General features: G+C 45.5%; 1 protein-coding gene across 1 annotated transcript in view; it reads left to right on the top strand.

The window, feature by feature from the left end:
- Positions 1–12,376, top strand: part of LOC138285510 (aryl hydrocarbon receptor-like) — a 214,300-nt gene that overhangs the window by 163,611 nt on the left and 38,313 nt on the right. The window contains exon 10 of the mRNA XM_069225505.1: positions 4,220–6,173. Coding sequence (XP_069081606.1) covers positions 4,220–6,173 — 1,954 coding nt within the window. The remainder of the gene's footprint in view (positions 1–4,219; positions 6,174–12,376) is intronic.

Raw genomic sequence — 12,376 nt, 5'->3', positions numbered from 1 at the left:
AGGATCCCAGTCATAAAAGGATTTATGGAGGGCTTAAAAATAATTATCCCACCAAGAACGCCACCAGTTCCTTCGTGGAACCTCAACATTGTCTTAACACGACTCATGGGTCCACCTTTTGAACCCATGCACTCATGTGAGATGCAATACTTAACATGGAAAGTAGCATTTCTAATTGCCATCACATCTCTAAGAAGAGTAAGTGAGATACAAGCATTTACCATACAAGAACCCTTTATTCAGATACACAAGCATAAAGTAGTTTTACGAACAAATCCTAAGTTCTTACCAAAAGTCATATCACCGTTCCACTTGAATCAAACAGTAGAACTACCAGTGTTCTTCCCAGAGCCAGATTCTGTAGCTTAAAGAGCACTACATACATTAGACATCAAAAGAGCGTTAATGTACTACATTGACAGAACAAAACAAATTCGGAAAACAAAACAATTGTTCGTTGCTTTCCAAAAACCTCATACAGGAAACCCAATATCCAAACAAGGCATTGCTAGATGGATAGTTAAATGCATTCAAACCTGTTATCTCAAAGCAAAAAGAGAACTGCCTATAACACCAAGGGCACACTCAACTAGAAAGAAAGGTGCTACCATGGCCTTTCTAGGAAACATTCCAATGACTGAAATATGTAAGGCAGCCACATGGTCTACGCCTCATACATTTACCAAGCACTACTGCGTGGATGTGTTAACAGCACAACAGGCCACAGTAGGACAAGCAGTACTACGAACTTTGTTTCAAACAACTTCAACTCCTACAGGCTGAACCACCGCTTCTGGGGAGATAACTGCTTACTAGTCTATGCAAAGCATGTGTATCTGCAGCTACACATGCCATTGAACGGAAAATGTCACTTACTCAGTGTACATCTGTTCATGGCATGAGACGCTGCAGATTCACATGCGCCCGCCCGCCTCCCCGGGAGCGTGTAACCGTTTGAAGTTGATCTTGAACATTTGTAAATTTGTAAATATATTGCTTTAAACCACATTATGTACATACATATTTACTCCATTGCATGGGCACTATTACTTAATACACAACTCCTACCTCACCCTCTGCGGGGAAAACAATCTAAGATGGAGTCGACGCCCATGCGCAATGGAGCCGAAAGGGGAGGAGTCCCTCGATCTCGTGACTCGCAAAGACTTCTTCGAAGAAAAACAACTTGTAACACTCCGAGCCCAACACTAGATGGCGGGATGTGCAAAGCATGTGAATCTGCAGCGTCTCATGCCACAAACAGATGTACACTGGGTAAGTGACATTTTCCATATAAAAAAAAAAATATATATATATATATATATATATATATACACATATATATATATTACCGTCTGGCAGTCGCCAGTAGGCAGTTATAGTTAAGGACCATGTTTCCATAGAAAAAGCATTTTTTGACTTGCCTATATCTTCGGCGCTGTTTGACGAATATTCACGAAAATATCCCCCAAAAATGTGCCTGTGATTCTTGTTGCGCATGAAAAGTTTTTATGTGATCCACCAAGGGGGATGTGGGGGACAAAAAATTGTGTGATTCCCTTGTTAATTCCCATATGGGTTTTTAACAGGACTACAGCCCAAACTGGACGGAATTACTCCGAATTTGGCAGAAAGGTAGCTTTCAGTTCTCAGATTAGGCTTTTGGATATTTGGTGTAAATCCGTTCAGTAGTTTATGAAAAATTAGGGAAAGTCCAAATTTATGTATCTCTGGCTGCAAATAAATTGTGAATACCCGCGAATGTGCGCATGACTAGAAGCGCTGTAGTTGGCTGGCCACAACCTGACTAAAAAGTTGTGGCTGCCATTTTATGCTATGGCAGAGGGTCCCCGGGGCTGAAAATAGAAATGATAAGTGATATAAGGGGTCATGGTAGAGGTACTCCGATCCCAGGGGTGTGATATAGGGATGTTTTGGGGTCAAATCATCGGTTTAAAATGATTTTTCTTCACCATGCGCGATATTCTTGAATATCCTCCAGTAAGCTGGAATATTCAAGAATATTTGAGGATATTCAAGAATATTCGAAAATATGCAAAAACATTAAAAAAAAAAACTTTTGCAGACAGATTCATACACTAATTCAGTCACTCATAATGCACTCAGAGACTCATGCGTCTACTCACAGATCCACTGACAGAGTCAGGCCCTGTGGCCAACTCCCGCTGTGCACGGCCGAAGGCTGTGCGTGGCACGGGGTTGGGTGTTTATAAGGGCTTGACTGCAGGCCATGCCTTGTGGCCAACCCCCAAGGCTGTGCGCGGCTGTGGTTGGATTAACGTACAGTAATTACAATTACTTTATGTTAAAAAACATAGAAATTCTCTGGAAAAAAAAAAGTTACAGGGACGTTATAGTCAGGTTCTAAATGTACTCTTACAAAACCATAGAAATTCAACAGTTGTAGCTAAGAGTTATTTCAAGTGACTATGGGCTATATATGCAAAATCTGTTTACATTTCTTAATGGTCCGAATCGCTATTTCGGGCTGTTAAGAAATGCAAACTGTGATTTTCTTATGTACAAAGCCCTTTAAGGAATCTCAAAGTGAGATTTCTACCCTGTAGAAATTGCAATTTACAATTCCTAGAATAGGAAATCACAAATAGGGATTTCCTATTTGTGATTCGTATTCTGATGTACCATGCATTTCCTAAATGCAACTTTGGCATTTGGGAGATGCAATTACCATTGACTTGAAAATGATCATAACCAGGTGCAATTTCAAATAAAAGCACCCCAAAGAGCTTTTATTAAATTGCAATAGAGCACGCACACATGCCCCTTATGCATATGTGTGCTCTACAGGTGCACCCCTATTTTTGGGGTGCACCAAGCGGGTACTTTTGCCCATTGCCATCCTTGTTTTGCATTTCCTAATTAGCGATTTCCTAATAAGAAATCGCTATTTAGGAAATGCAAAACCGGCCCATTGATTCAAATGCAACTGGATTCTACGTTGTAGGAATTGCTTTTAGGAAATCAGTATCTTAGTACATAGCATTTTGAATTTCTTAAATAGCGATTTCTATGAAGTTGCTATTTAAGAAATACAAAATTGCATTTTCTTACATCTAGCCCACTAACTTGCTCCGTAAGGTAATTCTAACTTGCGCCTTCGCCATGCACAGCTAATTACTCCACCATTGATGACAGCTTCTATGGCATCTTTGATATTATCACTGCAACATTTGCAATAAAATTATTGATAAGAAAACTGTGCATGGCGATGGTACAAGTTATAGTTACTTAAAATAACTCTATCTATAGCTGTTGAATTTCTATGGTTTTGTACAAGTAAACTCAGAACCTAACTATAACGTCCCTGTAACCTTTGGTTTTTCCAGTGTGTGTATATATAATACCGCCAGTGCAGTGTCAGTAGATGGGTCTCTGACCACTCACAACAAACACACAAACTACAAACCCTGTGTACATAAGGAAAGGCAGGGACCAGAGTTATGGTGGCTGTCTGGGTTCTACTTTATTAAAGTGGCATTCTGTCCACCAGGGATACAGGTAAAAAAAAAAGGCACGTGCCCCCGATTTCTGACATGCTGGCCTCACCGCCAGTCACCTCATAACCTGGTGTAAGGGAACAGTAGCATCCATTCGTCGGGGAACAGTTTTGGTACATAACTTCAGCAGAGTTAGGCTCTGCTATTAAGTGCTTTGTGGTAAAGAATGTGGCCCTTCCCGTGGCCTCTCAGATTGTCTAGTCCAAAGGAGTCAAAATAGAAAACAGATCAAAAAAGTGAACGTGGTGGCACAACTTTAAAAAGTCCTTCAGAAGGCGCCTGTCCAACGCACCCATGTGCCACTCCTGTGCTATGCACGTGATACCCCTGTGATATAATATCCATATGCTTGCCATGTGACACCCTTCTGTGCTCTCTTTCCCTGTGCTACCCTTCTACTCTTTGTCTCAGTGTCCTTTGCTTTCTGTTCGCTAGCTCTGAAGTAACACTGTATTACACCTTTACTTTCTCGCAAAGCCCTCGTAATTCTCTTCAGCTGTCGCTGTGCTCCCCAATTTACTCCTCCGTCCCTATGTGTTTTCTTTAGGTAGTTACCTGTTCTCTTACACCTTGTGCTCTTCTTGGCATATATTTTGCTGGGCATTATTTACCCATAAACCATCTGTCCGCTGCTTTGCCATGTTTGTAGTAACATGCTTGTTTTTTATGTTTTCTTGCAGCAACGAGGAAGGCGAGGAGCACTTGCGCAAACGGGCTCTACAGTTACCTTTCAGCTTCACCACAGGGGAAGCTGTCCTTTACCAGAACAATCTGCCGCAGTTCCCCAACCCTGTTATGCCAAAAACAAAGTTTTTCAAAAACCGCAAGGCCACGGAAATGGAACAGAAGCCAGTGGATCCCAGCTCGATTCTTGGGGCCATGATGAAGCAGGATGAATCAGTATATGTCTCTCATCCAGGAACTGAGACCCGCTTTCCTCTTCCTGAAATCATGAATAAATATGTAGAGGGCTGGCAGATCAACCACAACGGCGTAAGCGTCAAGCAAGAGGGTGACCCAGTGATGGCTATATTGGAGACACTGCTTGAGAAGAGTGAAGTGGGTGAGGGACCCCTGCAGGACTTGGACGTGGGTGACCTAGACCTGGAGGGCTGGGAAGAGAGTCTGCTGCAAGTGGAACGGGACATGGATGGACTCTCTAATTTTAGTAGCCAGCTGAGTGGTGAGGTGGCCTCCTTCTTGGAGGATATTCTCTTCAAGCAGGAGAAGTCCAAGGACACTCCTTTCCCTGGTGGCGCAAGCCCGGCTCCTATCTGCCTCCAGCCTACAACACCGAGACAGCTTCATCCCAAATCTCCGACCAGCCGACAGCAGAACTCTGAGTCTGAAGGATCTCATAGACTCCACCAACCACTGAAGCATTTACCACTTAATAATGCACTTGGACTTCAGGATCCTTTCCCACCAAGTCTGCCACTGGATGCAGAGGACAGTTCAGACAAGCCAAGGGTTCCGGATCAGATGAAAATGAACCCAGCCATTTGCAGTAGTCATTGCCCCCTGCCAGGGGATTTCTCCAGCCCAGTGGGGGTGTTTCAGTTACCTGAAGGGTTACACCCTGCAAACTTTTCTAGGCAATCAATGGAGCTCAACTGCAAGAATTCATCAGAGAAGGATGAAACACCAGTTGCTCCCCACTACCTGCAGACACCATCCACTCATGTTCATACATATTGTTGGCCTGTGGCAACAAACACAGTTCCCCAGACCTCATCCTTCATGAGCTCTCAAAACCTGATGGGTGTGGCCCCCAACCATTTAGACAATAAAACAAAAAACATTTGGAAACCACTGGTGACCGAACACTCAGTGCTAGAAACTACAGAGATGGGCCAATCATCACAGGGCGTGCTGGCAGCAAGCAACCAGTGGACAGCCCCACTTCAGAGACTTCCCGAGGGGGGCAGTGTGGAGTATTCACACACGAGGGATATGCAAGTCCTCCTTAAAAGTGGTGTTGAATATTCTCGAGGCAGGGGCCAGTCATGCTTTGAAGGAGAGGGCACAGATTGTTCTCGAGGACGTGTCAGCATGGCGTATCACCCGGGACAGCCAAATACAATAAGCAGCCTTCACGATCGACACTTTCACACACAAACGTCTCTTGCCATAGGCCAAGCTTATCAGCAACAGCAAATGCTTTCACAGCGTCAGCCATTTTCCTCTTCTTTCTCTGGAACAACATTCCAGCGGCGGACCTCAGCCCACCAGGACAGTCATGTTATGCCTGGTGGCCATGAAGATGAATCAGAGTATCACTCTTCTTCCGACTTGGGTGGCCAAGTGGTGGAGAGTGATTCTCATGCCCGACTGGGACCATCAGCCCCTACAGACTACATGTATCCTCCTTGTGGGTATGACATGATTGCCCCTCCAACTCTCAAGGCCAGCATCCCCCATCATCAGCGCTTGAAGGCGTGTTGTGCTCTTAGCACGTCAGAGGACACCTACTTTTTCCAGAACATTCCAGGAGATTGCCCACTGAGTTTATCTGCAGTTGCCCAGATGGACCCTGGTTTCAGCACGTCCTCCTTCTGCCAGTTCGAATCTGGCTGTCCATCTGTATCGTTAACTGATGGCCAGCAGCTCTTCAGCTACAACATTCAGCTTGAGGTAATTTGCAAGGACAAGAGGAGAGTAGAGAATAGCTGTAGCTCTTAGCACTTTAAGTGAGGAGAGGTCTTGCAGAGGAGCAGTACTAAATCTTAACAGGCGTTGAGGATAATTGTGGCAACGCAAAACAGGCACATTGAGGAGACAGTGCTAATTAAGTGTAGCACCAACTGCTGTAGAGGCACAGTGAGAAGCTGGCAAGGCATTGTACGTCATAGCAGGGCAGATGTGATTTTATGGTCAACCTTGGACTGGTGGCAGCCCTACAGGGAGTTTATTGGGGCAACAAAGCACAGCAGAACAGTATTCAGAACAGACACAGTGAGAAGAGTTTATTGTGTGGGACTAGTACCACTTCCACACTTCAGAAAGGATGCAAAATTGGACTTTGCCAATTCTGTGTGCAGGTGTAGTGAAGAGGGGGTGCAGATTTGGGGCACACTTACCAAGCAGGTATAATGAGGTAGAGTGTTGATTGAGGGTAATGATAATGTTCGATGGCATCTGTCGCTGTAGATACGCATGTTCTGCAATAGCTCGCCATCTGGTGTTGGGCCGGAGTGTTACAAGTTGTTTTTCTTCGAAGAAGTCTTTCGAGTCACGGGACCGAGTGACTCCTCCTTTTGTCTCCATTGCGCATGGGCGTCGACTCCATCCTCGATTGTTTTTTTTCCGCCATCGGGTTCGGACGTGTTCCTGTCGCTCCGAGTTTCGGAACGGAAAAAATAGTTAATTTCGGAAGATTTTCGTCGGTATTGTTGCGTTCGGGATCGGCGTACTTAGATTCCACACCGCATCGAAGATCGAAGAGCTCCGGTGCCCTTCGGGGTAGTTTTTCGATCCTCCGTCGGGGCCTGGTTGGCCCGACCGCGTGCTGAAGAACGCCGATGGAACGGACCCCGTTCCGTTTCTGCCCCAAATGCCACAATAAATACCCCTACACAGACCAACACTTGGTCTGCAACCTGTGCCTGTCACCTGAGCACAGCGAAGACACCTGCGAGGCCTGTCGTGCGTTCCGGTCCCGAAAAACACTCCGAGACCGTCGAGCCAGAAGACTTCAAATGGCGTCCGCACCGACAGCCCAACGGGAGTTCGAGGAACAGGAAGAAGAAGGTACCTTCTCGATCCAAGACTCAGACTCCGAAGGATTCGACGATACACAAACCGTGAGTAAGACGTCGAAAACCACACAAAGAAACATTTACAAGGCCCAGGGGACGCCACTGCCACCAGGCCATGGCTCCACCCATAAATTCGGTGACCGACCGTCGGCACCGAAAAAGGCCAAAACAGTGCCGAGATCGTCCGACTCCGGTCGAGACACCGGCACGCAGCCTTCTCGGGACCGAGAAAGTGCTGCAGACAAGCCTCGACACCGAGATGCCGGTGTGGACACGGCTCGACGCCGAGACAGCGGCACCGAAACAGATCGACGCCGAGAGGTTTCGGCCCCGAAAAGGAAAAAAGTCACCTCGGAGCCGAAAAAACACGCAGACAAAGTTTCGATGCCGAAACAAACTGCAAGCGACCCAGCTTCAGGCTCTTATACAGAAGAGCACTCGCTAACCTCCCAAATGCAAAAGCATAGGTTTGAGGAAGAGCTACAAGCAACTGATGTGGACCATACGCAAAAGCGTATCTTCATTCAGCAGGGGACAGGAAAAATAAGCACCCTTCCCCCCATTAGGAGAAAGAAAAGGTTGGAGTTCCAGGCGGAACAAGCACCACAACCAAAAGTGGTGAAAAGAGTTACACCACCACCCTCTCCTCCGCCCGTGATTAACGTTTCACCAGCACAAACGCCATCACACTCCCCAGCTCACACCACCATGAGCCAGGGCGACCAAGATCAGGACGCATGGGACCTATACGACGCCCCAGTGTCAGATAACAGCCCGGAGGCATACCCTACAAAACCATCTCCACCAGAAGACAGCACCGCGTACTCTCAGGTGGTGGCTAGAGCAGCACAATTTCACAACGTAAGCCTCCACTCAGAACAGGTCGAGGATGATTTCTTGTTCAACACACTCTCCTCCACCCACAGCTCCTACCAAAGCCTGCCTATGCTCCCTGGTATGCTCCGGCACGCAAAAGACATATTTAAGGACCCGGTCAAAAGTAGGGCAATCACACCAAGGGTGGAAAAAAAGTATAAGCCGCCTCCTACGGACCCGGTTTTCATCACAACACAGCTGCCACCAGACTCTGTTGTTGTAGGAGCAGCTAGGAAAAGGGCCAACTCTCACACATCTGGAGATGCACCACCCCCAGATAAAGAAAGCCGCAAGTTCGATGCAGCTGGTAAGAGAGTCGCAGCACAAGCTGCAAACCAGTGGCGCATCGCGAACTCCCAGGCACTACTTGCGCGCTATGACAGAGCCCACTGGGACGAGATGCAACATCTCATTGAACATCTGCCCAAAGACTTCCAAAATAGGGCAAAACAAGTGGTTGAGGAGGGACAGACCATCTCCAACAACCAGATACGTTCCTCCATGGACGCTGCAGATACAGCTGCACGGACAATTAATACATCTGTAACTATCAGAAGGCATGCATGGCTCCGAACGTCTGGATTTAAACCAGAGATTCAACAAGCAGTTCTCAATATGCCTTTTAATGAAAAAGAACTGTTCGGTCCAGAAGTGGACACAGCGATTGAGAAACTCAAAAAAGATACGGACACTGCCAAAGCCATGGGCGCACTCTACTCCCCGCAGAGCAGAGGGAATTACAGCACATTCCGTAAAACGCCCTTTCGAGGGGGGTTTCGGGGTCAAAGCACACAAGCCAGCACCTCACAAGCAACACCGTCCACTTACCAGGGACAGTATAGAGGAGGTTTTCGGGGACAATAAAGAGGAGGGCAATTCCCTAGAAATAGAGGGAGATTTCAAAGCCCCAAAACCCCTACTACTAAACAATGACTCACATGTCACTCACCCCCTCCACACAACACCAGTGGGGGGAAGAATAAGTCATTATTACAAAGCATGGGAGGAAATCACTACAGACACTTGGGTTCTAGCAATTATCCAACATGGTTATTGCATAGAATTTCTACAATTCCCTCCAAACATACCACCAAAAGCACAAAATTTAACAACACACCATTCCAATCTCCTGGAGATAGAAGTGCAGGCACTATTGCAAAAGAATGCAATCGAATTAGTGCCAAACACACAAATAAACACAGGAGTTTACTCACTGTACTTTCTGATACCAAAGAAGGACAAAACGCTGAGACCAATCCTAGACCTCAGAGTAGTGAACACTTTCATCAAATCAGACCACTTCCACATGGTCACACTACAAGAAGTATTGCCATTGCTAAAACTACACGACTACATGGCAACTTTAGACCTCAAGGATGCTTATTTCCATATACCAATACACCCATCGCACAGGAAATACCTAAGGTTTGTATTCAAAGGAATACATTACCAATTCAAGGTACTGCCTTTCGGATTAACAACCGCACCAAGAGTCTTTACCAAATGTCTAGCGGTAGTCGCTGCACACATAAGAAGGCAGCAAATACATGTGTTCCCATATTTGGACGACTGGCTAATCAAGGCCCATTCGTTCATACAGTGCTCAAATCACACAAATCAGATCATACAAACCCTCTTCAAACTCGGGTTCACCGTCAATTTCACAAAATCCAAAATTCTGCCACGCAAGGTACAACAATACCTGGGAGCCATAATAGACACATCAAAGGGAGTAGCCACTCCAAGTCCACAAAGAATTCAAAATTTCAACACCATCATACAACGCATGTATCCAACACAAAGGATACAGGCAAAGATGGTATTACAACTCCTAGGCATGATGTCATCATGCATAGCCATTGTCCCAAACGCAAGACTGCACATGAGGCCCTTACAGCAATGCCTAGCATCACAGTGGTCTCAAGCACAGGGTCACCTTCTAGATCTGGTGTTAATAGACCGCCAAACTTACCTCTCGCTTCTGTGGTGGAACAACATAAATTTAAACAAGGGGCGGCCTTTCCAAGACCCAGTGCCACAATACGTAATAACAACAGATGCTTCCATGACAGGGTGGGGAGCACACCTCAATCAACACAGCATACAAGGACAATGGAACGTACATCAAACAAAACTGCATATCAATCACCTAGAACTTCTAGCAGTTTTTCAAGCACTAAAAGCTTTCCAACCAATAATAGTTCACAAATACATTCTCGTCAAAACAGACAACATGACAACAATGTATTATCTAAACAAGCAGGGAGGGACGCACTCCACGCAGTTAAGCCTGCTAGCACAAGAAATTTGGCATTGGGCAATTCACAACCAAATTCGCCTAATTGCACAGTTTATACCAGGGATACAAAATCAACTCGCAGACAATCTCTCTCGAGATCACCAACAGGTCCACGAATGGGAAATTCACCCCCAAATACTGAACACTTATTTCAAACTCTGGGGAAAACCTCAGATAGACTTGTTTGCGACAAGGGAGAACGCAAAATGCCAAAACTTCGCATCCAGATACCCCCACAAACAATCCCAAGGCAATGCCCTATGGATGAACTGGTCAGGGATATTTGCTTACGCTTTTCCTCCTCTCCCTCTCCTTCCTTACCTGGTAAACAAACTCAGTCAAAGCAAACTCAAACTCATATTGATAGCACCAACTTGGGCAAGGCAACCCTGGTACACAACGCTGCTAGACCTATCAGTGGTACCCTGCATCAAATTGCCCAACAGGCCAGATCTGTTGACACAGCACAACCAAAAGATCAGACACCCAGATCCAGCATCGCTGAATCTAGCAATCTGGCTCCTGAAATCCTAGAATTCGGGCACTTACAACTTACCCAAGAATGTATGGAAGTCATAAAACAAGCAAGAAGGCCATCCACCAGGCACTGCTATGCAAGTAAATGGAAGAGGTTTGTTTGCTACTGCCATATTAATCAAATACAACCATTACACACAACTCCAGAACATGTAGTGGGTTACTTGCTTCACTTACAAAAATCTAACCTAGCTTTCTCTTCCATTAAGATTCACCTTGCAGCAATATCTGCATACCTGCAGACTACCTATTCAACTTCCCTATATAAAATACCAGTCATTAAAGCATTCATGGAGGGCCTTAGGAGAATTATACCACCAAGAACACTACCTGTTCCTTCATGGAACCTAAATGTTGTCCTAACTAGACTTATGGGTCCACCTTTTGAACCCATGCACTCCTGCGACATACAGTTCCTAACCTGGAAGGTGGCATTTCTCATCGCCATTACTTCCCTGAGAAGAGTAAGCGAGATTCAGGCGTTTACTATACAGGAACCTTTTATACAACTACACAAAAATAAAGTCGTCCTAAGGACCAATCCTAAATTTTTGCCAAAGGTTATTTCACCGTTCCATCTAAATCAAACAGTGGAACTTCCAGTGTTCTTTCCACAGCCAGATACCGTAGCTGAAAGGGCACTACATACATTAGATGTCAAAAGAGCATTAATGTATTACATTGACAGAACAAAGAACATCAGAAAGACTAAACAACTCTTTATTGCATTTCAAAAACCCCATGCAGGAAACCCAATTTCAAAACAAGGTATAGCCAGATGGATAGTTAAATGCATCCAAATCTGCTACCTTAAAGCTAAACGACAGCTGCCCATTACACCAAGGGCACACTCAACCAGAAAGAAAGGTGCTACCATGGCCTTTCTAGGAAACATCCCAATGCAAGAAATATGTAAGGCAGCCACATGGTCTACGCCTCACACATTCACCAAGCACTACTGTGTAGACGTGTTATCCGCACAACAAGCCACAGTAGGTCAAGCTGTATTAAGGACATTATTTCAGACTACTTCCACTCCTACAGGCTGATCCACCGCTTTTGGGGAAATAACTGCTTACTAGTCTATTGCAGAACATGCGTATCTACAGCGACAGATGCCATCGAACTGAAAATGTCACTTACCCAGTGTACATCTGTTCGTGGCATCAGTCGCAGTAGATTCGCATGTGCCCACCCGCCTCCCCGGGAGCCTGTAGCAGTTTGGAAGTTACCTTCAATTATTTATATATGTATCATCTCAACCTTAAATAGGTGCATACTTAGTCACTCCATTGCATGGGCACTATTACTACAATTCAACTCCTACCTCACCCTCTGCGGGGAAAAACAATCGAGGATGGAGTCGA

The sequence above is a fragment of the Pleurodeles waltl genome, chromosome 3_1 (genome assembly GCF_031143425.1).
Source record: "Pleurodeles waltl isolate 20211129_DDA chromosome 3_1, aPleWal1.hap1.20221129, whole genome shotgun sequence".
Lineage (NCBI taxonomy): Eukaryota > Metazoa > Chordata > Amphibia > Caudata > Salamandridae > Pleurodeles > Pleurodeles waltl.
The sequence above is the reverse complement of the archived record's forward strand: the minus strand, read 5'-3'. Positions and strand labels throughout refer to the sequence as shown.